This window comes from Apteryx rowi, unplaced genomic scaffold (assembly GCF_003343035.1).
Source record: "Apteryx rowi isolate R43461 unplaced genomic scaffold, aptRow1 scaffold_2, whole genome shotgun sequence".
NCBI classification, from domain to species: Eukaryota; Metazoa; Chordata; class Aves; order Apterygiformes; family Apterygidae; genus Apteryx; species Apteryx rowi.
The window spans coordinates 7,971,990-7,996,825 of record NW_020448307.1 but is presented as its reverse complement, the minus strand read 5'-3'; the positions used below and the strand labels follow the sequence as shown (position 1 = coordinate 7,996,825).

At 48.9% G+C, this 24,836-nt stretch overlaps 1 protein-coding gene across 1 annotated transcript in view; it reads right to left on the bottom strand.

Annotated features, from left to right (window-relative positions):
• Positions 1-24,836, bottom strand: part of SH3PXD2B (SH3 and PX domains 2B) — an 89,240-nt gene that overhangs the window by 22,377 nt on the left and 42,027 nt on the right. Inside the window, exons 3-5 of the mRNA XM_026063550.1 lie at positions 24,680-24,755; positions 11,314-11,390; positions 6,802-6,893 (exon numbers count right to left, since the gene is read on the bottom strand). Of these exons, the coding sequence (XP_025919335.1) occupies positions 6,802-6,893; positions 11,314-11,390; positions 24,680-24,755 (245 nt within the window). The remainder of the gene's footprint in view (positions 1-6,801; positions 6,894-11,313; positions 11,391-24,679; positions 24,756-24,836) is intronic.

Here is a 24,836-nt window from a genome sequence, read left to right as displayed (position 1 = left end):
TCAAAAACCACAAGCCAGCAAGCATCCTTATCCAAACCAACATCTATCAACTCAGGGATCTCTACTTTATCAGCAAAGGCTACTGGAGCGGTTTCCTCCACAGGGCGGCCACTCCATCTTGCAGCAGGGACCTGAGCATCTCCTTTTCCTGTTAAATCACCTGCCAGCTGGCCCAGGTTTTTGTGCCCCCTATTACCTCCCAAACACAGGGCAAGGATGACAAGGAAAACTTTTGCTCTGGAAGCACTGGCTGTGAAGTTTGCACTACAAATTCATTGGATCAAGGGAAAGGAACAGATTTGTTCCCTGTTACAGTGGTGGAAACATGCATCTGTCTAGCATCCTTTTCTGCTGCTTTGGACGAAACTCAAATCTTTTAGTTTTATCTGCCAGTACCGTGGCCCCAAGTAGGACCTTTCAATCACACCACATGGAAGAGAAGCATACACAATCAGATCACATCAGGCCCGATTCTCATTTTGGCCTAGTTCTCCCTTCTCTTGATTTATTGGGGCTGGTGAGTGCCTGCGGTCCCTGTCAGGTTGTGTGCTGGAAGCAATCCATTACCGCACTACCATTCCCACTCCCACCTAATCACACATCACCACAACTTCAGTATTCACAGAATAATGAAGGGCTGCTGAAGCTGCTGCAGGCATRACCTCATTAGCAGCATACGCTTTCCTCATCTGCTTGGGCCACAGCTCATTATCATGCACCTTAGATCCCGGACGGCGGCAGGCAGCCCGCATCAATCACAGCCCTTTGCTGCGTCAGCAGCAGCCGGGGCTCAGCCCACCACCGCCTCCCAGGGCCGTGGCTTCTGCTATCTCCATTCTCCCTCTCACAGCAGCTTCCTCTGGCACACGGGATGGAGGAACGTGGTTACTCCCTCTGCACTTGGTCCTCCACCCCAGCAACGAAAACATCCAGAGCAGCAGAGCTGAACGGCCTTTGAAACACTCCAAAATCCTCTCTCTTTAGCCGAGGGCTGTTTGGGAGAAATAACAGGAACGCAAGCTGAGGATGTGAGCTCAGAGGGTGCCCACGTTTACATAAAGGAAGGAAGAAAATCATTTTTAAAAGCTGTCCCAGGCTTCAGCTGCTCTCAGCAGCCCTGCTGCAAGTGGAATTTGCCCAGGATGTCTTTGCCCAGAGGAGATGCAAAGCTGCAGTAGTACAAGGCAGCCAAAATGATGGTGACATGCTGCTGCTGCCCCAGGGGGGACACAGAAATCCAGCAAGCCAAGCATGTGGGAGGAAGGAGAAGATACAACATTCTCAAATAAGCTGGGACAAAGAATGGAGGAGAGGCTGCTCCTCATGCCAGGTATATGAAAACTGGAGTGAAACTCAACTTTTGCTGAGAGTGGAAACAAATCTGTCCAGCTTCTGCTATCTGGTGGCAAACCAGGGGCCCTCCAGGTAAACGTGGAGGGACCCTGGTCAAATAATGTTCAGATTTCTAGGCAGGTAGATTTGAATCACAGGTCAGCGCCTTGGATGAAAATCAGGAGGCTTTGTGCTTGCGTACAGCTCAGTGTCGGAGTTAGAAGATACCACTGGAATCGAAACACAGTCTATTGATGCTTCCTCTGTATCTTCAATGTCTTTTGCATGTATAGCGATAACCCATGGCAACATAAGCTGCAGGCACCAAGCAGAGCTGCAGGAGTGCTGGGAAGTTTGGGAAGATAWCCTCTGCTGGGAATGGTACCTGAGATCGTACACCAGTGTAAGAGGGTGAACACTTGCCGGTCTGGGCAGCCACTACACTTCTTGTCAGAAATGAGCAGGTAACCTAGCCCAAGAGGCAATCTTGTAAAGCTGAATGCAATCCTGCAGCAACACTGCTCCCAGGAAACTCAGCAGCTGCCAGCTAAGTCACAGGTAGAGAAAGCCACCAGGTTTTGCTTAAAGAAAACAGCTCTGAGATCAGCTGAACTGGGAACCAGCAGCCAAGCTAGTCTGAGCACTGCATTTCCAGGAGGATGATTGCTTGAGGAGGTTTCTCATTCATCTGCAGACCAAGCAAGTTAGATTTGGGGTTTCTCTGCTTCCCGCCACAACACAGCCCACCTAGCAAGCTAAAAGCACTGCATATATCTTGTCTCAAATACACCTATTGGGTGGCAGCGACAAGAACCAGTGCCAGCTGGGAAAGCCAAGTAACCTCAGCAAACAGCGAGGAGCAGACCTTGAAGTTTGCCTGCCAAACTCCTCGCTTTAGTCTCCACAGACTGGACGGGCAGACGGGCACAGATCTAATCACACGATCTGCAGCCTCGGATGAGATATGTACTCCATCCACCCCAGCTATCATCTGATTTTGTAAAGGTCACGAGCTGTTAAAAGGCCTTTAAAGCATGCGTGTGCCTGGACTGCTGCCCYGCTCCAGGCCTGTGCTAAGCCTCCCTCAGCACGTCCTTCTGGTGGCCAAGGAGCACAAGCCGCCCATCAGCCCTGCCCTCCCTTTTCAGAAGACCTGCTGAAGACAGACACATAAGGAAAAAGCTACTTTACAGAAGGAAATGAGGAATTTACATCTTTTAAAGAGAACAGTATCTCCTGAAGCCAGTAGCTTTCAAACTGTGAATCCACAGGTCCCCAGAGGGAGAAAGGAGAGACGTATGAGGAYGCATTTTAAGAGTGTTAAACAGATGGTAAATTTGCTCTGCAGGTGCCTGTACCTCCACCGGAAAAAAAAAAATCAGGCATTCATAAACTAAAAGCTTGAGAATCACAACTTTAAGCACCTTCTTTATGATGGGATGCCCAGCTACTGAAAAGAAAACAGCCCCTTAAAGAAATGTCTCTCCCACAACTAGGTGTACCTACAGCGTGCAAGACAGGCAGCTTTGCAGGCTCTGGGAAGTCTTTGGACGACTCCTCTTTCCCCCTTGCTTCCCGCTTATATAGTCCAGAAAATTATTTAATAACCTTTTAGCACGCTGCTTCACTACAGAGTTAACCTGGGCTCCTGCACGTTGGAGAGCCGAAATTCAGCTGGCAAAGAGAGTTCGCAGCTGAATGCCTTGACTCAGCAATGGCTTTGAGCCCAGGAGTTCAAACTTCCCCAGCCCTATTGCAGAAGCTCTCTGCTGSAGCTAAAAACTGCTTTTAAATTGAAAAAGGGCGGTGAGGGGGGGAAGAGTACACATAGCAATTTCCCACCTCAACAGCCGAGCATCCTGCTGCTGGTCTGACCTGCTGAGATATGCTGGGAGCAGGAATTTGATGATTTCTCTCCTTTGAACACTACAGTTTTCACAGGGCTTCCACCCAACACTGGGGAGAAAAATCCCGCATGCCCATAGATTGCTAAGTTTCAGGAGGATTTCTCTTTTCATAACCATTTCTCTTCTCCCACCAAGAGCTCTGAGAAACCACCTTTTCCCGAATTTAACCAATCCCTCAGGATTACAACCCTACTCCTATACATCACCGGGCAGCCCTCTGAGGTGAAATGAGTTTAGTTATCTCAGTCCAGAACTTCCCGGATAGGAATCCACATCATAAAAGCCACCGGTTATCACTGCTGGTGGAAACACCATAGCCTCAATCCACCCTCCTTTTTGAAGTGGCCCCTCCAGGAAGAAGGATGCTGGAAAGCTGGCAAGCATGTGGAGGGGATGGAGCAAGGCCTTCACCCCCTGCTGCATCCCCAGACTGCTAGAGACTCCTGTCTCAGCTTTGCTTCAGGCTTTGATCTACTGCTGAACTGGAAGCAACGGGAGAAAAAGGATGCACAAAGGCGGCATTTGACTCTTTCCCTCTCTGTTCAGTCCCTTTCCACTCAATCTCCCTTTGCATGTGCCAGAAGGAGGGCAGGGGGTTGTAAAACAGGCCAGAGATTGAAGAAAGCTAATATACAGCTTACAGGGCTGGAAACCAGCTGTAAGTTGTTTTTGGTGGTGCTCTCGACGCTGGCAGATGGGCACTGAAGAAAACTGAACTGCAGGAAAGAACAAGGAAAGCCCTGAATCGGAGGAAAACAGACAGCAGAGGAGCACGGAGATAGATGTGCGGGCTGTCCAACCTCCTCCTTCCATTCTCAAGCGCTGCCAAATCCAAGAACTAAATTCAGCCTTTGCAGTTAAACACAGAGCTCCACGGACCGCAGCGAACTGCAACGCCTGACTCTGGAAAGTGGTTTCAGTTCCCAGGGTGATGCCAGTTGGGTGGATTCTCCACCCACGCCACAGGGAAAACAAAACAGAYGGGAGGTACAGCACAGCCCCCAAGGCACAGCCCTTCACCGCGGGGCAGCCTCTGCTGCCCCAGGAGCTGCTGCGAACTGGGACAGCCCCGAGCCACCAGGCCGAGGAGCTGGAGCTCTCGCCCAGGCAAGGGACGCGGAGGCAAGGGGAGCAGGAAGCCTGCCGGCCCCGGTGCCGCTAGAACGACTGCTTGCCTTGGCAACGAACATGCTGACCAGTCCTTTTTTGCTCCCCCATTCCTGCCTTTCAGCCACCCAGCATAAAAAGCTGCCTTTTTTCACTCTGTTCATGGCCTGGCTCCCTTTCAAATTCCCAGAGAAAAGTATTTATCTGCTTTATGAATGATGACATCCGGCCAAACCCCAGACACGCCATCACGTCTGATCAAGCCCAGCCGTCTATCATAGTTCTCGTATCGTTATTGGTAAGCTGGCAGCATGACAGCACTCAGGGCTAGGGAAGTGGCTCCCACCAATCTCTCCAGAGGAGAGAGTCAAGGACTTTTATTAATTAGCATTTTGAATTGTAGCTAATACATACCCCTCCAGCATTCAGGCTGGGATATGAAACACAACAGAGACGTCCTTGAGACACTGTGGCATTTTGCTGCTGGAGGCAAATGGACAAGAGTCACCCGCTAATTCCTGCTCGGTCCTGCAAACCCACCTCTCCTCCCGGAGAGGAGCCGGCAGCCAGAGGGAGCATGACCCACTGTCAGATTCAATGTTGCATCCCTGGCTCACCCGTCCAGCGTGGCCATGGCCAAACACTCACAAACACAAAGCAACTGCGGTGAGCTCCCTGTGCACGTGGGAGCTGCTCAGCAGCCGCACAAGACCCTGCAGGAAGTATCCAAGCATGGACCTTGTGATGGACACGCTCCTGTGGGATTATACTTTGGGCTGGTGCCTCTCTTCTCCTTTCCCGGTTAGTTTTGCTGGACGCTGCCTGGGGAGACGCAGTCCACAGGGCAAGGCAGTGATGTGGACACGTGCAGAGCACCAGAAGCAACAGCTTCAAACACAGGCGAGCACAGCGAGGTGCACCGTTCTGGGGGCTGACGCGCAGGGTGCCCCAAGGGTGTCCCGGGGGGCCTCCACACCTGAACTTCCTCCATGTTCTGGCTACAGCCTCCACCCTGCCTGATTTCATGCCAGTGCCTGGCTCAGTCTACAAGACAAAAGTATGGGTCACAAGAATGGGTGCAAGACTGAAGGTGGGGGGGGCCCTTCGATCTACCATGTGTGACGGTGCCTCAGCTACAGACTGGTTCAACAGGTGCCTCCACGTGCAGAGCAGCTCATCACCCTCTTGTGCAGAGCTTGAAGGCTCACGCACAGGCAGCCCCCAGGCCCCACACCACCCCAGGGACTGCTAACCCTGCAGTACACCCCCACCCAACGTCCTTGCAAGCTCATCTTTGCCTCGTGTCTCTTCCCTGCTCCCGAGCTGCCGCATTAGCTGAAGGACAACAGAGAGGGTGGCAGGTTAAGTGGTGAGCGCTAGCTGGGGTGGGATGGACGAGAACGCCAGCCGACAGCAAGCGATTAGTTAATGGGCTCCAGGGCCCTCAGACCAATTTCATCAAGTGACTGCTAGCTGCAGAAGGAATGACAACAGGCCAAGCAAATAGAAATGGGAGCCAAAAGAGGCAAGCGGGGAGGGGGCGGAAGGGAATTAAGTGAGTGAATAAAAAAAAATCTACAACCCAGGGAAAAATATAATCCACACAAGCATAACACTTAGCTGGAGACCTGAAAGACTCAGTGTTCCTTCTCAGAGGAGAAAAACAAAATCCTGTTATCTACTTCCACACCCTTCCAATACAGAACGATGTCAAATCAATTTACTGCCTTTCCTTGCACAATTAATCAAGCTTCTTCCGTTGCTCAACCTTTGGTAGAGCTGCACATAGTGTCACATGCAGCATAAAAAGAGAGAGCAGCATAGCAGGAGACGGAGGCGGCTGGTCAGATTTATGCTGCTTGTGATTAATAAGAGATGGGTGGCTCCTGGCCAAAGTAGCTCATAGTCACAAGACTTATAACCACATAGGGTTGCGTAAGGCACGCAAGATTCCTTGCAAAGGTTCCTTGTTTTGAATGGAAAGCAAGAGTCAGGAGTGTTGTTATGGATGGCTCACAGAAATGGCTAAGGGAAGGAGCCTTTCAAAAGAGGCAGAGGCTGTTAGGAACAGAAAGTCAGTTCCAACTTGGCAGTTTCCATGTGAAATGAGGCTTTTCAGACTGACCATGTTTTTACTAGCAGTAAGTGGCACTGTGGCTGGCTCAGGGGAGAAACCAACATTTCATGGGGTCCCAGAGAAGCGCTTCCACTTCCCCACTGGAGAAGGCTACGCTTGGAGTCAGCTGAGCATGCAGAAGTGTCCAGATGAAACTGCACAGCCCCCTTTCCCTCTCCAAGGATATCATGAAAGCATCCACATCCCAGATCTGTGAGTTGCGAGGGGATCTGTCTATGAATGCCAGACTCACTTACAGAGATCGGGGAGCTCAAAGTAGTTTGCATTTCATTGCTGCCCCGGCAGTAGTTCTGAGGAGCCACTGCCCAACCAACTTACTCTTTGGGGGGAGTCAAGTCGTCGGGTCTTGTCTCAAAGAACTGAAGAACCTCCTCACACTGAGAGATGTAGGGAGGCAGCTGGATCAGAGCCTGTGGATGAAACAGAGACACCAGTGACACGAAGCACGGCTCTCAAGAGTAGGCAAGGAACCGAGCGAGGACTGGCCTTCGGATCACAAGGGACAAAGTCACAACGCTGAAAAGCTTGGCACATACCCGGTTCCCAGCAAACAGGGAGCACAGAGCCAGGGAGGGGACAGCTATGGCAAATACACACCAGAATGGGACAAGCCACACAGAACACACAGTTGGATCACAACTAAAGACTAAAGGGGGATAAGCAGAGACTGCCCAAGCCCATCTTAGGCCTGCTCTAGCCTGTCGGACAGACATGTCCTTGCAGCGTAGGAGTCATGGGGCTGCCCATCCTGACCACCACTCACCCAGCTACAGCAGGGCTCCATTTCCCACAGCTCCCAGCAGCACTGTGTGCACGGAGCCGTTTTTCCTCTGGGAAGGACAAGCAGTTTATACACGGGACATTCTCATTCCCATCAGTTCTGACTACCACATCACAGAAATTGTCTGTTGGGCAATGACAACTCCAGAAAAGGCAAAGAGAGAAGGAAGGGGAGGCAAAAGAGTGGAGACCAGCTGGTCAGGGCAAAGGCTGGAAGGCTGCTACTCATGCTAGCGGCAGGAGTTCTAAGCTGCCTCTGTGCCTCCCCTTTCCCTTCGAGGAAGTCTTTTGCAAAAAGACAGGCTTCAAAGGTGGGACTTGCAGGGTGAGAATGTGAGCGATTACACCACGGTGTTTGTGGGAGCTGGGGGGACAATGCCTGGAACACCAATATTAGCTTTGGGCCAGAGCCATTGCAGATGCCTTCCAATTCGGACTGTAGATGAGGTGGAAAGACTGTGCCAGGAAGGTGGGGTGGGAGCAAACACCAGTGCAGAGTGCACTGCTCTGATTTCTGCTCATGGGAGGGAATGGAGGCCGTGATGGAGGTGACTGCAAAAAGTTAAAAGAAGTTGAAGAAGGAAGATCTGGAAGCAGGGACCAGTGCTGCAGCTCTGCTTCCCAAGCTGGAGCAGATATTTGACCAATTTCCTATATAATTCCCTCTCCCCTCCACTTGCTGTCACAGCAGTCTTGTGACACAAGTGTGGGCAGACTGTGAATCTCTGCTCACTTCTGTACCAGAGACAAAGCCACATATGCAAAGCCCTGGGGTTACCACACATATCAGATGTGGCTCCACACTGACCTAATTGCGGGCCCCCAAAAGCCCTTCCAGCCATTCATCGCCCAGTCATTCACTGGCAATACAGCAGACAGTCAAACCACTAATCAGGGGCCTGCTGCAATCAAGATCATGTGAGAAACAGGAGAGGAAAAAAGCTACTCGCTCCCTGGCTTTGGGGTGCATGAATGGCTATCCAGCAGACCAGGTTTTCACAGATGCCATTTCCATGTGGATGCCACTCCTCAAGTACCGAGCATCTTGTGATCTAAACAGTTTCCTCTTTTTGTGCCAGAAATGCTCTGGATCCGTGGCCTGGAGAAGGTTCTCTATCTTCCGATAGCAAGGGATGACAACAGAAAACACCCTGCACTGGGAGGACAAAAAGCAAGGGCCACAGCTCATTTTTCAGGACACCTTGAAGCAAGCCCACCCAGTCCTGACTCACTTGACACAGCGGTGGCTGAGTCAAGCAAGCCCACCCTCCCACTGGGGAGGGCAACCAGTGCAGGGCTTGAGTCCACGTTGCTGGAGGCACAGCAAGTCACCTGCTCTGCCACCTGCAAGCCTGAGGAGAAAGGCCATTTACCAAAGACAGACAGGTCTTATCGGATTGAAATCCATTTTCCAGGGGGTGAGAAAGGATTATTCTCTAGCAGGGCTTTTTCTAGAGGTCTGTCCAGTCTTGTAGGGACAGAGCATCGCACCACCACAACTCTTTCATCTACAATCAAACCAAGACTTCTTCAAAATCCCTTATACTGGAGGAAGGCAGTTCCCACATTCAGGGGAAAATGTAGAACATAAAGAGAATAAACTGGAGCAACAGGAAAAAATTTCAGACCTCCACTGCCCCTCCTAGTCAGTCCTACGGTACAATGAGTCCTTTGAAAACGCAGCTCAGAACTGGTTACTCTTACCAGCTCTGATTGTTTTGCTGCTTTTCTTGGACCTTACTTTAAATTGCCCAGGTTTTCAGCAAGGAGGGAGTCAGAATAGAGCCCTTCTCTGAGTCCAGCAAGAGCATTGCCTTACGAAAGCAGCGGTTCCTTCCCTCGCTCCCCTTGTCTACTTCTGCCTTGAATTTCCCTGGCTTTCTTTCCCAGGCTCTCTCAGAGTGAAGAAAACCCACTTCCCTCCCAGAAGAAAATGCAAAAACTTTCCTACACAGTATTTTGTGGGAAATTGTTTACAACATTTTCATTTAACTCTCAATTCTCACTAAGCAGCGCCACGTGCACAGCAAGCTAGAAGAGGTTTTGTATTTCTTTTGGCCAAGGGTGGATTCTCATAGCACGTGCACAGTCCACCTCCGACAATAAATATGCCAGGGAGAGATGGCAGGGGCTCTGCACCCGAGACCTGCAGCACTATGTGCCCACAAGGAGAAGTCTCTCTACTCCCTCTTGCTCTTTGCTCATTCCAAGTCTCTACGGCTGTTCGGTCCCACATCCACCTTCCATCTCAGCAGCAGCTTTACAGCTAAGTAGCAGAAATGGGAAGGCCTGGCATGGGGGGCATTTTATTACTTGGTAACGCATTAACGGGAGGAGGAGAAAGCTGCTCTCTAAGTAGGTCATATAACATCAGCCATTCTGCTCCAGTTGCTAAGTCAAATGGATTCATTATATTTCACGCCATTAATGGCATCATTCTGAAACACTCAGCTACAGCCTGTTATCACTCAGGGATTTTTCCTTCTCTAAAATTCAGTTTAAGGCTGTGTGTGTGTGTCGCTGGCACACTTGAGTGACTCGGAAAACAAGGGGCTGATCACACTTGCCTGGAGCTAAGCAGTTAGCTGCACCCTGAGCTTCACCCAGGTTGCTCCCTGTTTAGACCACTGGTTCCAAGCACACCTTGCACCACCTCTCTGTCACTCTGCTCTTACCTACTACCCTGACCCTCAATAATTTTCACCTGCAGCCCCACTGCAGACCTGTCAAGACACATTCATTAATTCACCTTTATCCTGGTACTTGTTATTCCAGGCACAGCATTCCTTCTATAGGTCTGGCTGAGTCCCAACCCACAGTCTCTCCTGCCATGCAAAGTCCTAGGCCACAGTCATTACTATAGTATCCGAGCGCCTTCCACACCTAAGGAATGTGACTAACATTTTGCTGTTTCCCCATCTTCTCCCTGGGGGTTTGCAGGTTTCACGTATGCTTTCAATAGCATTCAGACTGTGTTTTGGAAGTACTGGTTCTACTTACAGATCATTTCATGGCTGCTGCAAGTACTAGTGCACTTCTTTGACATGATGAGATGTGGCGCATCGGCATATACTGGCTGATTTCAATCACTGTACTTTATTTGAGTGAAAATAATTTTTTGTGGACTTTAATATTTTGGGTTTCTTTCCAGAAAAATCACCCTAACAACATAATTTGCCTTATACTTAAGCACAGTCTTCTATTCATAAAAATATGGAGCAGATTATCATAGGCTTATAGGGAAAAGACATGGACAATCAGTTGTATTTTGCCTCTACGGAGAGATGATCTCTGTTGGCTCCCAGTAAGTTTCTACAGGTACAAGGCAACTTATCCTGAGCAAATAACTTACAGTGGTTGCCACACCTGCAGGAACTCAATGAGAGGTAAATGAAAACTCCAGATGGCTGAGGGTGCACGAGCTGGGCTAACAACAAGCAGGTATGGGAAGCAATAGCATGGGGAAAGGGAGGTGAAGGTGCAGTAGACAAATGGGGACTGGGTTGCATTATAATTGCAACTTTTGGAGAAACATAGGATAGTCCTATGTGTACACACGCATCAGAGTATTATTCAACTTCAAAGAAACACGCCTGGAACGTGGAGATATGTAATGGCTGCATGTGAGTTTACGCCCCAGACTGGGATCATCTCACCAAGAAAGTGCTGTCTCCTACATAAAAAAGCAGATCCCATTAGAAGGGGAAGGAACTGCTTCCCGAGAAACCAAGTCCTTCAGGCCTAACTTGAGAAAGAAAGGAAAAGAAAGTGACAGCAAAGCAGCATGGTGGGAGCTGGAGTGGAGCTGGGCTGTCCTGCACACAGCACGTGCAGGCCTCCGAGCCCGCAGTGCTCATCACATGGTATGAAAGGAGCATCAGTGGGAGGCTGTCTCATCACAGGAGTACAAAAAAAAAGGTTTTATAGTGAGGGATAGCCCACACTTCCCATTTTCCCAGCACCAGCACACAGTTATGTTCTGTCAATAGAACAGTATCCAGCCTCCTCAAAGTGGTGTCATCTTTGATTGAAGCTAGAAACCTCCCTTACCTTGCAGTATTCATCGATAGGTATCAGACGCTTGACCGCAACATCCCGGATATGACTTCGGCGGAAGAGGATCTTCCCTGAAACAGGAGAAATGAACAGAGAAGAGCAGGTCAGCAAGATGCTTCCATTCAGGTATCATCTCTTTTGAACCACTTTGTCAAGATCTATTCCCTACATATCCTGTTCTAGCCAACAGCACCTTACCTATACAGAAGCAGATTCCCTCCCATGGATTAAATACCTTATTAAAGTGCATTTAAAATGGCAAGCATATTTAGGGGGAGGGAGAAGGAGGAAGAAACAATTACCAGCAAGCTACATTCCCGTCTTCCCTCATCAATGGAGCTTTTCTCCACGTGGCGAAGATGGAAGAACAGCTCCTATCAAAGCAAGTGCCTGACACCTCGCAGTCTGCTGGCGTGCAAAACCAGAGGCTGCACCAGTCACACACGCTGGACTGCAGTTGCAGACTCATGGCTGTACAGGTCAACTGACAAATGGAAGCGCTTGCCCAGAAAGCAGACGTCCTTGGAAAGGACAGTGTGGTCCTTAGCCTTGCTCCAGGCCTCAGCTTCTGAGCTCGAGGCATTCAAGCCTAGTGTCGTTAGAAGCCAAGCCAAAGGGCATCTCTCTGTGCAGCTTCAGTGTCGAATCAGTCCTTGAAGCCACAGCCTTAGGATTGCAGCTCTGAGTCAGACCTATAGGATTTTCCTTCCTGTCTGGGGTTTATTTTTATTCTCCATTAATGGAATCCTCTTGCCACTTCATTTCCTCCCCTCTTACTTGCGGTACAGGCCTGTTCCCTTTGAAGTCTAATGAGTCCTAAATGCTTCAAGCTGCTTTCACAGAGAACAGCCTCTCTGGCATTTAACGAGACAAAAGCCATTAACAGACAGTGAAAAAGATACATATATAGACTGAGTGATCAAAAGGTCTGGTACGTGGTAGGATTTCAGACTGGCACTTTCCAAAGCACCAGGAATATATACTAGCACTGCTTTGCAATACAATAAGCTAAAAGACGGTGTAGGGAGAGGGTAATAAAGTTCCCTCAAGCTCCTCCTGACATCTTCCATATGCCGGGAAAGAGTCACCTCTTTTTGTCCCTGCTTGGATTTCTAACCACAACATCATACCCACTGAGACCGATGTGTCTGTCCATGCAACCCCTTCCCTTATCAGGGGGCAACAGTGGGCAACCCAGAAGCCAAACTCCTCTCATAACCAAACATCAACACGCTCTCTCTGCAAAGAACATCAGAAAAGGCAAAAGCACTCTGGAGAGTCGCACAGCCCTTAGCTGTACCATAGCTAGCTCCAACCCCTGCCCAGCCTTCGCAGGAGCCAAGGCATTGCGGAAACCGGAGGCTCGGTGATACCAAGATACCTGTGAACAGATGTGTCAAAATGACCACGTCTATCATGATTTTTAAAACCAGGGCTGTGTCACCACTCTGCTGCTTCCTGAATTGTCCAGGAACTGGAATATGCATGACTTCTGCAGCCTGCCAACACATTTTTTTAAGCAGAGATGAACTAAAACAACCCAGCTTCAGCATGTAAGGAGTATGAATCAGAACTTTATGGAGGAGCCAAATCCCCTATTAGGCTCAGTTAATGCAGAATGCCTTCAAAACTGGACTGTCAAAGGGAGCACATAGCACTCGTAGTCAGTATTAGCTCTATACTTGCCCTCCAGTGAAATTCAAAGGGTCAGATTGTCTCATACCAGAAGGATTGCTTCTCATTTATGTCACGCTGACTGCGAGGGGCTGAGATGTTCACGGTGGGAAACGCTCTGCTCTGAAATGCATTCCTTCTTGCAGCCTGCCAGAGCCACGTCTGGCAGTCTTCATGGTACAGTGAAATAAAAAATGCCCTTCTGTGCAAGCTGTCCTTTTGTTTCTGAGGATCAATAGCCTGGGAACAGAACTTGTCTGGAAAGACTGGGAGGGAAAGGGAAGCGACAACCAGCCCAGAGCTCCTTTCCTTGCCTCTAGCAATTATTTTCCAGCAGGCAAGCAAACGATCAACTGATTTCCCCTCTCATGAGGTATCATGGTGTACTTTCTGCATGGTTTTCTATTTGAACAATGATTTCTAAAAAGATGAATGGATCACAATAATTTTATTGCCAATTGTAAGGAATAGCTGTATTGTTTTTAAGTGTGCCAAGATGAAATCACTGATGGGTGGGTACATTATAAATTTCTAAAATAACAAACTCTGGGTGTGGGAATACTTAAACGTTTAACGAACAGATGCTAGTGAATAATAATAATAAAAGAGTATAGTTATGGGGAATAAATACATCACAACAAATGAAGTGATCTTAAACTAGTCCAGGCACTGAAAGTATGAACCAACAGGAAATCCAGTTCCCCTCTTGATTTGCTCTAGAGCTAATACTTTTCAACAAGAAAGTTTATTTTCTAACAAAAAGCTGTTTTTTAACAAAAAGCCTAATTAACAAAACTGCAGACCCTCCCAGTGCTGCCAAATATGGCTATAAAACCTTGACTTGAAGAGCAAGAGAGCAGGAAACTACTTTCCTCCTGGAAGGGAAGGATGGACAACTTGCTGAGTCAAGGGGATGCAAAGGCAGAAACCCTGGGCACATCTTCCTTTGACCATATCTGCAAAACATGAGTAACTGCTGCCACCAGGGCTTTTCGCGTGGCTTAAGACTATCTAATGCAGGGGAAATGCACGATGTCATTCATCTCGTATCTGCATCCTTCATTGCTTTAGCTCCAGGGGATACAGTGAAGGCAACGGTGCCAGTCACTCACATCTGCTTCTAAGCACCCTCTGCTTTGTACACTTTTTTGGCTGCCTCTAGGAGCCTGTAACAACTCTTAGCCTGGTAGCTGGCAGGCGAAGGCATGCAGAACAGGAAGAAGAAACATCAGCACCGAAAGATGCCATCAGAAAAGTGGGGAAAGCCCCTGGGGCTGAATTACTTTCAGCAAAGTCTCACAGTTGGCTGGACTGTTCCCACAGTAATTCTGCAGCATGAGAGTTGCAGAGTTACAGCAAGGGGAGAGCAGACTTAGCAGCCTTCGTGTTATCTAGCAAGACAAGGGCAATGACAGTCGTGATGCAACTGTTTAGATCCTTGGCTCCTGCATGCCTGCAAACTCAGCAAAATTACTCCGGTAATAACCACCACCTCGACCTTTTGTGTAAGAACATCCTTGGATAAGATTCACTTTAGTTGCTGTTTAATCCTAACATCCTCATAGCAGTGCTCCTACCCTCAGCATCAACATCAGCATGAGAAATACAAAGAGGAAAATGGGGGGGAAGATAATTTAGCAAGTCTCTCTCATTAGTGGTTTTATTTTATGAGCTGGTAAGGACGTACTGCCGCAGGATCCACTTCACTAGCTCCTCACTCTTCCCACAACTCAAGCACTCAGAGGGCTGAAAGGAAACGATTAGATTTTCATATTTACCTATCAACAAGGTTATGCACTTGTAATCAGAGCAGAGTCTCCTCCTTGTTAGCACAAGAAGAGGCACTGCACAAGAAAATGCAGTAAAACATACTGTCCATTATCCATACAAACAAAGTATGAGAAGTGGATTGAACTTTTATCACCTAGGAATGTGCCAAGTAAGTTGATTTTGGAAAAAGAAGATGGAGGGAAGGCACCACTACGGAGTGACTGCCCTCACAAGTCTCCGAGCCTCAGGGCGAAGCACCCCAGACCACAGGGCATACTGCCTGCTCTATCTGGGCCTTAAAAACTAGAAAATGCCTACAGCAGGAAAAAAGTGGTCCCTCTGAGGAGGACAACGGGTCTGAAGACACTCTGTGCACACGTTTCAATTTAGAAAGTATTCTTTCTTCAGTTTTATACATTATACAACACTTTGGTAATTACATTTGTGAAGTGCTACGTTACATCCATATAAATATAGCTACACTAAAGCATTGCACCTGCTTTGATTTACATTTGTTACTTCCTTTCACAGCAGCAGTTAGGTGTTTTGCAGGCATCTGACTGGTAAGCGTTACCTGGAAGTACTGTAATTCTCCATCAGCACTTTGACTGAAGAAGTTTGACCAACGCAACTCACCCTTTACAGTTGGAAGGAATAAAACCAAAAAGGAGAGAGCTGAAATCAATGCAATTCCTTAAAAAAAAAAAAATCAAAGCAAATGAAGCCTCTCTTCACTGATCTTCAGTGCAACAGTGGGAGGACATTCCCTGTGATATCTCCCCTTATATCACGTTTCATACATTTATTGATTGGTTACAGCTGCTGGGGAGAATTAGGCAAGGCAGATTGGTTTATTATTGTAGGACTGCTTTGGAGTAACAGGGATTAGTTTTATTTAGAAAAAAGTAAACCACCAGAAAAATTTACCCCAAGAGGACATCAGAGTCGAAATCAAATTTCACCACCCAAAAATAATAAAAATATCTAGCTCTCTATGTAGTGCTTTCCAAAAATCTCCAGGTCCTTTAGACGTGACCCAGAAGCAGCAGGGGCAGGTGGGGGATCTCAGCCACGGCAGTTTCCAGGCACAGACACCCCCACCGCTCCTGCTCCCCGTGACGACCACGGGGAAAGAGCAGAGAACGAGATCCAGCCTCCGCAGAGGCTCCGAAGGCACCCGGAGGGCGACGTGCGCTCGTTGTCGCCCTGCTGCTCTTCCTGGCACCCTGCAGAGGAGAAGCGCTGCACCCTGCCCACCGCACGGGGCTGCGGGGCGGCCGGTCCCACCAGGACTGCTGCCAAGGCGAGCTCCGCTCCCCGGAGATTACAGCAGCTCCTGCCGAAGCAGCTGGGGCTTTTACCGGCCCAAAGGAAAGACGAATCCCAGAGTAACAAAGCAGCAGAAGCCACGTCTCCCGCTTCTCTCTGCTGACTCCAGCGTTTGTTTATTCGTTTTATCTCTGTGTTGACCCTGGTTTGTTCTTAAAAGTAACCAGCTACCTGGACGTGCGCTTCTCTGGCGGGGGGCACCCACGCGTAATCCCCGAGGCGTCTCTGAACGGACCAAGCCCTCACTGGCCGCGCTCAGGTCCTCGGTAAGAGCAGCAGGGTCAGCACAGCTGGCTCCCAAGGGGCGGCTGGAGACGGGGAAAACCCAATCAAAAAATCCCAGCTTACCACAAAGCCAACATGCGGCCACATTTGTAGGACTTCCGAGATGGCAGGAAGCATCCTGCCTCCCCGCTTCAGCAGACAGGGCAAGTGCGGCAGACCTTGGAAACAGGCTGGAAACACAGTTACGGGCCCTCAGCTAATTCATGCTTTTTTCCCTTGCCCTGTCTGACCCCCTCCCTCCCTCCCTGCCTCCCCTTTTGACCCATCTGATACAATCTCGCTAGCTCTGACGCCTGCTTTGTTTCAGTGGTTCCATTTCCCTTCTTTAGCGGCAGTCAGCTCGGAATTAATGGGAGGGAGCCGTTATTGTTCCTTGCCCTACTGGGAGGGGAGCCTGGAAAAATCACAGTACAGTGCCTTGATGCTGTTTTGAGACACCATCAATTCGATGGATACAGCTCACAACTTTCCGGGACATGACACTCTCCGTTTACAAAGCTCTAGCTATGTCCTACCACTTCAGCTACGCTCCTCCTTTCTCCCCTTCTTCAGCGAGGGCACCCCTCCCTCCACCACTGTTATTTGCTTCGATCCACAGTGGCCAGAGGCCCACCACACATCAGCAGGAATTCATCGGATATGATGGATTGGTAGCAAATCCATCCAAAGTGTCCCTGTAAGTCTTATGCAAGCCAACACTGTCACACGGCGTGTCCTAGCAGTCCTGCTGCCTGGAGCTCAGCCACTTGCCAAGCATCTGAGACACCCCTCAGCCAGCTGGCCACCGGCCTTTCTCCGGAGTGAGGGATGTCTCTGGCTCCTCTGGGCTCACAGTGCCCCAGTTAACTCCTGTGGCTCTGCACAGACAAGACCTTCCTCTCTACCTTCCCCAATGGATCAAGGAGAAATATGTATCCCAGGGCAGAAATCTCTCTTGTCCTCAGACCCAGCAATCTCCTCCCTGTCCATTTGTACCCACCAGTGAAGCACTGATGGCTGCTATCTTTCCCCTCTGGACTGGGCACGTCCATCCACATGCCGTCCTGTCCCTGTGGTTGACGCCGTTGTGAATCCCACCCTCTCCCATTCCCCTCCCCATCTACCTCCTCGCTTCTGCAGCCAGAGCAGCAAAGGAGGGAAGCTGAAAGCAGCAAACAACATTTTCTGTTAGCAATTATATGGCAGTTTCCAAATGCCACTGACAGGACTGCTGAATCATCAGTTACCATGAGCTGCCCGGCAGAGAATCACATGCGCACCTGCAGGATGCTGATGGAGGGTAACAAAAGATGAGGCACACATGGGTAGGAGACAGCTACCTTCATCTTCCAGCTGGTGTGAAACATGAATCTTGCCTCTGCTTGTCCCATACTTTCTTAAATTGTCAAATTTCTAAATAAGCATCTTAATGCTTTGCCCCACACTAGAGAGGCTTCCTGCAAACATTGTCAAGCCGCGGGTGTGGTTTCCTTCAAATCCCTCCTTAAAACCCTCCTTTGCCACATTCCCTGTTCCTGCATTCCTTTTCCCCCCAGAATTCCACTGCAATAATTCTTTAACTAATATAGTCTGGCCAGGACACGGGGAGACAATCTGTTGGCTTTTATTTCATATTCAGCAGCAAAGTCTCTGGAGTAGAGGTTGCCCCTTCTGCGTTAAGCTGCACACAGCTGGGTTCAGGGCTTCAACAGGAGAAATGACATCGGCGCGTTGCCTTGTGGCCAACAGGCCAAGAGGCAGAGCACGATGGCTGGCACCCGTGCCCTGCCGCAGAGAACGGCCTCGTCCCCCGCGCAGACGCCCTGTGAAGCTGGCGTCCCGTGTCAGCAGGGCTGCTTTCACCAGCGTCAACACAGCCGGATGAGCTTCATTCAAGATGCTCTGTCCGCCCCTAAAAACTCTTACAATGCCAGAAAGTTTCTGATCACCCAGCAGTGGAAGCAACCCCCTCCGTAGCTAATCAAAGCTGCTTTGCTTTATCTGATAACTGAGCACGACGGGTGCTGCACCAGCTCTGGAGAGGGGGCTGTGACATGACACGGTGCAGCCCCGGCCATCTCAGCTATTCATCAAGGCCTGCAAAGTGTCACGAGAGGATGGGGAAAGGGCTGATAAGGAATTTAGGTCTCCAGCAGCATGAGATAGAGCAGGCAGCCCAAAAGAGGGGTTAAACTCTCCAAAGAGACAGGTAGGGAAACAGGGGTCTGCAAATGATTCCCTCCCACCGGAATTCTCTAGGCAGAGCTAAAGTTATACTGGGGAGCAAGGAGCCGAAAGAAACGATGCAGAGGCATTGCAACCAGCAAAATGGTTGAGGCTCCTTTTGAGCCAAAGACTGTTACTGGATCTTGAGCGAGCTAGAGGGGCAGAGAACCTTCAACATATCACCCTGCTGATCACAGCCACTAAAGAAGCCAGATATTTCAAGAGCGGAAAAATGTCTGTGCCTCTTGCTTTACCCTGAAGGACTCCCCCCACTCTCTCCCCCTCCCCACTGCCTCGGAAAGAATTCACTTCTCTGCACCTTTCAAATCACAACCAGATTTTCCCTGGCATGGGATCCAAATTCACTTCAAAAAAAGGCAGTCCCAAGTGTACACATAATTAGTCCCAGCCCACAAAGCAGCCAGCTACGTGGGCTATTCCTAGGATGGGGAAGCAGGTGTGGGAGACAGCATTTCCAGGAGCTCTGCACTTAGCATCTGTGGCAAAGCTCTGAATTGTGTGGATACCCTGGCAAAAAAAGAGGGGGGGGACCAGTAAAATGCCTTTGTCCCACATGTCTGTGAAGTGAAGCTGAATTAGTGCCACTATCAAGACAGCTCCAAACTGCTACAGCTCCTTACACTCTCGTGGTTTGAGATCATACTGGAGGGAGCACAGTTAGTCTTATTTGTTCCTGATAGTCATTGAAAAAACTATAGTCAAAACAGGAGATGGGGGCAAGACATCTCTCAGGCTTTGGATGAGTTGTCCAGAGGAATAAACCTGAAGAGCTGAAGCCTCCATGGAAGCAAAGAGTGGGGAGCCCCCCAGGATGCTACTGGTCACCTTTGATACAGGAAAAGGATTTTGGTCTAGGCTAAAACTGTAAAGCTCTTCAGGGCACCACTGGGACAGTTCGCTGAAACAGGAAAAGGTGCTTTTTCTTTCCCACCTAACTCAGTGGCAAACCTCAGTATCTTGGTTTCCCATCACAGAATCACAGAATGGTTGAGGTTGGAAGGGACCTCTGGAGATCATCTAGTCCAAGCCCCATGCTCAAGCAGGGTCACCCACAGCACGTTGCCCAGGATTGCGTCCAGATAGCTTTTGAATATCTCCAAGGAAGGAGACTCCACAACCTCCCTGAGCAACCTGTTCCAGTGCTCTGTCACCCTCACAGTAAAGAAGTTTTTCCTCATGTTCAGATGCAACTTTCTGTGTTTCAGTTTGTGCCTGCTGCCTCTCATCCTATCACTGGGCACCACTGAAAAGAGTCTGGCCCCATCCTCTTTACACCCTCTCTTCAGACATTTACACACATAAGATCCCCCCTCAGTCTTCTCTTCTCCAGGTTGAACAGGCCCAGCTCTCTCAATCCTTCCTCATATGAGAGGTGCTCCAGTCCCTTAATCATCTTAGTAGCCTTTTGCTGGACTCGCTCCAGTAGCTCCATGACTTTCTTGTATTGGGGAGCCCAGAACTGGACATAGTACTCCAGATTTGGCCTCACCAGGGCTGAGTAGAGGGGGAGGATCACCTCCCTCACCCTGCTGGCAACGCTCTTCCTAATGCACCCCAGGATACTATTGGCCTTCTTGGCCACAAGGGCACATTGCTGGCTCATGGTCAACTTGTTGTCCACCAGGATCCCCAGGTCCATCTCCTGCTTTCCAGCAGGTCAGCCCCCAGACTGTATTGGTGCATGGGGTTATTCCTCCCTAGGAAAAGGACTTTGCACTTCCCTTTATTGAACTTCATGAGGTTCTTCCCATCCCAAAGAAGTGCTTGCTCTCCGCTGTTGTAGGATAGCAACAGCCATACTACCCTTCCTATTGCAAAGGAAGCATTACTGCAGAGACCAAGGGCCAAGAGGAAGGCAAGGAGGAGGAAAGGCAGCGCCCTACCTAGTAAATCCATAGTAATCCTGGCAGTCCCATCAGTCTCAGCAACTTGCCTTCATCTTCAGGTTCATGAAAGTGGAACTGCTTGGAAAGATGCACCAAAACCTTCCTCCGAAGCCCTATCACAGCCCACCAAAAGAGGAGTTCACTGAGAAATGCAAGAGTTCAGTGGAACAAAATGTTCCCAAAGCCTTTTCTCTCGGGGTCTACAGTGCCTTGCTATGCAGAGAAATCTGAGTTAGTTCATTTAAAGACAGCTTGAGGGTCAAAAGCAGAGCAACTGTTTCAGCACAGCACTCTCCCTGCAGTAATACTGTCTGCACCTCAGCAGCATTAGCTGCCTACAGAAAAGGCAGCTCCTGATTACGGGCTCGAGCTAGCCTGGGATTCTCCACACAACAGTGCAAGGGCAGAGATGCCCATCTTGCCAAAGCAGAAAACAGTAATTTCTCCATCTACAGGTCTGATGCAGAGACAATGCAAATGGTGGAATGTCAGGTTCACACAGGTGGAAAAGGGGCGCCTTGTCTTCCTTCTCCTTTGCAGGGAGCTATTAGCGTCTCCACAGTAGTTCTGGGAGAAAAGTTCCAAACTATGCGGACAGCACTGATGCCCATACTGAGCAAGTTAGCAGACTGGGAAGGGGGTAGAAAGTAGGCATCCTTCTGCTTTCTAAAGGGATCTCACTGAATTCTTTTCTCCCTCTCTCTTCTTGGGATTTTGCTATCATCTGTAAGTTAGAGCTTCCTAAAAAGCAGTTTTACAGCCAACGTTAGCTCAGCCTCAGGCAACCCCTCCTTGCTGAGGTTCACATTTCAAGAGAAGCAGACTGGCCAGAATCAGCTCCAGGCCACTTGGGCTGTACAAAGTTTGGAAGGCTTCACTCTCCTTATAAAAGCTGTTTCCTGAAAGATCTGGCACAGCCCTTATACAACTGGCCCAACTGAGTTCATTTGTTTTCTTAGTTCATTCTTTCCTGGGGTCTCCGTACCATCCTCTCCTCAGCCAACAAATGTGTAACCCTTAGTAGGTCACCTCCTCCATGCAAGGACTGAGCTGCCGTGACTGTCCTGCACAGAGCTCATCATCTGCTCCTGAGGCCAGCCCAGAGTCCACAGTGGATCCCATGCGTGAGCTGGGTGCAGCCAGAGGCATTTCAAAGGGCCATCCTCAACACCACATGAAGCTGGGCAGGATGTGTCAATGGCTCGAAGCCAGCAGAAGTAGCCAAGAGTCCACTTCCAAATTCCCCTATATGGCAGCACAGGATTTGCAGGCACAGTGCCGGAGTGCTATAATGTACTGCCAGTCTGAACCTGACAAGACCAAGCTGTGCGACAGGATGAGTTTTGTGCTGACATCCAGGAAAGGAGAACCCCTGGCTCTAAACTCCACTTCTGAGAACTCAGCTTTATGACTTTGCTTCAGAAGAGATGAGTGGGCTGAAGGACTTTCATCTACAAGAGTATTTTTGGTGTAGTCAGAGACCTACTGCAAAAGCCCTGAAATCTCTAGAAATTTCAAAGAAGTTAAATCTATGAAACAAACAACATTAACACACAAAGCAACACAAAATGAACAGTGTTCCTTTGGGCTGGATGCTATAACTACAGAGTAATCATCGGGCTTTCTTCTCATTCCAGGAAACCAGTCTGACAGATGATCCCAGATGGCATCTTCTCAGGTTGTGGTGGTGACCCTGAGCTTCAGAGGCTTAGGGGTTTGCTAAGAATGCAACGGCAGCAGGACGTACAGGGTAGCAGGAGACATTTTTCAGCGCTTCAGTGGCCGCAATGTCTAATGTTACCATAGAACTGGCTTCCCAGAAAGCAGCATATTTTCAGTAAGCCCACTGGAGCCAAATCTGCACTAGTAATGAAATTCAGATGCTAAAAATATTGCTAAAATGGGGATTGGGAACAAACTACAGTACTCACAGAAGCTGAACCTCATCACCGACCTAGCAAGTCTAAGTGTACCCCATGCACAATTTGCAGAGGAAGACCTTGGCCTGTTTGCACTGAGCTCTTTCTGATGGCACACCTGGACAGAGACAGCCAAAGTTTGGGGTTCAGTTGTAAAGTAAAAAAGTCCATTGTCATCCTGAACTGGGAAGGCCAAGAACTGATCCAGAAAGGAACCATACTGTTTTCCACATCCTCTAGCATTGCCAGTAACTATTAAAAGAGCCTTCTCCTACTCCCAAGTAAAGTCCTCTTTCAGAGGCAGACACAGCTTGCAAGCCATCTCACTAGGTAAGGCTAGATGGCTCACCACCAAGCTCATGAGAAAGCCACCATCTCCTCACCACTCCACAACGAACAGCAAAGGCAAAACAATTCCCACTTCTTCACAACACAACTTCCTGGAAGCAAGAGGTCGAAGGACTGCTTCTGAAGCTGCCCCATGAGGTCAGGCAGATTCAAGACTATATCTATCTGGTGAGTACCTCCTGCCCAGAGGTAGGCCATAGTCCCATGCCTAGATCATCTCATTACAACTACCCCTTACTCTGTGCTTGCACCAGGAAGTAAAAGTGGCAAAGCCGCCATAGCAGTGCTATCTCTCTTTTCAGCTATTGCAAGCTAATCCAGAAATGAAATGTCAAGAAAAATTGCTGGTAGAAGCATGTTCTAGCAGCTTTCGAAGTCAATTTGCGACCTCTGAAAACTGTATTATTTAATCCTATTGCAGAAAGGGGACTAGAGCAAAAGGGCAAAAGTCTCTACACAGTACACACACCAGTAAGCAAGCTCCTACAGAGGATTGCCATCCTAACATCCCAAAACTGCTTTAGGACACAAGACTCAGCCTTTATTTCCCAGCAACTACAACCCCCTTTCTCCTCCAATGGAAATCCCAGTGACATGCCACTTAACAAAGGGGAACTATTTCAAAAGAAAGAAGAAGAAACAAATATTGATGCAAGAAGCAGTGTTCAGGACAGGCTACCTGAGCCAAATCACTGCCTTCCAAGAACATCAGCATTTTGGTGGGAATTCTTCGCAAATGCAGCACAGCCAAACTGTAATTCCAATTTTTCCAAGTTATACCCTTTGCCAATTTGGCTTCCACTTTTCCTTCCCACTCCTTGCTGGCAGGAAAAATAGGACAGCAATGGCTTCTCCTCTGTATTAATGTCAGGTGTGCTTTGGTTTTACTGATGTTACAATCCAGGGATAAGACAGAATCAGAAATACCTCTATGGGGAATCCAGACAAGATTGCTCTTGCTTGTAAAGGGGTGTAAATTATTTTCTTCATGCCAGCCAGAGAAAAGTAAACCCCACTAAACATCTTTATGTTTCTAGAAATGCCAGGAAGCAGAACACAGTCCACAGGGCTACATTAAATGGACTTGACAGTCACTGGAAGTGATTATGGTACCATGACATTTCTAAATACACCCATTAGCTACTTGGGGGTGGGGATAAAGACAAATTTGCGGTCAAATACATTAGTTATGGGTGCATGAAAGACTATCAGGGTCCCCTCCAGCTGGGTATTTTTGCAAGGCATATTGGGTGTTTTTTTTTCCCCCCTCCCTTAACAGCAGCATGAAAGGGCAGCCACAAGCAATCCCCAGCCCTCACAAAGTTTGAAATGGATCATTACATTTGTTACTAGGGACGCAGAAATGCCCAGCTGCATGTTGGGCTGCAGCAGGGCATGCGTCACACCACATAAATCCTGTCTTGGAGCAACTGGTCCCAAACATTACAGGAAGAAGGCATGGCTGTCAATCAGCTTCATTTAACATTTAGAATTCAACTGTTATTTCCTTCTCTCTGGATAGCTGAGTCGCACACGGCAGGAAAAACAGCACACGAACAGTTCCTGGGGAGCCTCCACACCATCCGCAGCCCTGTGCTATGCTGGCCACGCTCATTCTGAAAACAGTTGGTCTGCCCATGGGTTATTACTGACAGAAGCTGTGCACGTGGGATGGCTTAGCTGAAGTCCCCCGTTGGTGCCTTCTGGAAGGAGAGGGAATAACTAGGGGTTTTAAACACTCATGGGGCACTTTTCTAACAAATATAAATGTTTTAATGGGCACAGTGCAGACCAGCTAACTTGCTAATGCTCCAATGGTTCAAGACATAAGATCTAAAGCAGGTGTGTGCACACATGTACTGGGAAAAAGTCCACTGCCATGCCAAAACCAGCATGGTCTTTGCTGGAGCCCACTGCACCTACCTGGCAGAAAGGGGATGATCCTTTGCTTGGGGTCCTTCTGACCTCCTTCCATCGGAAACTTGTCCAGCATTTGCATCTAAAAAAAGAAATGCAAGAGAGGTGATTAAAGTCAATAATTAACTTGCACAACACAAGGCCACTCTCCTCAGGAGGAGGA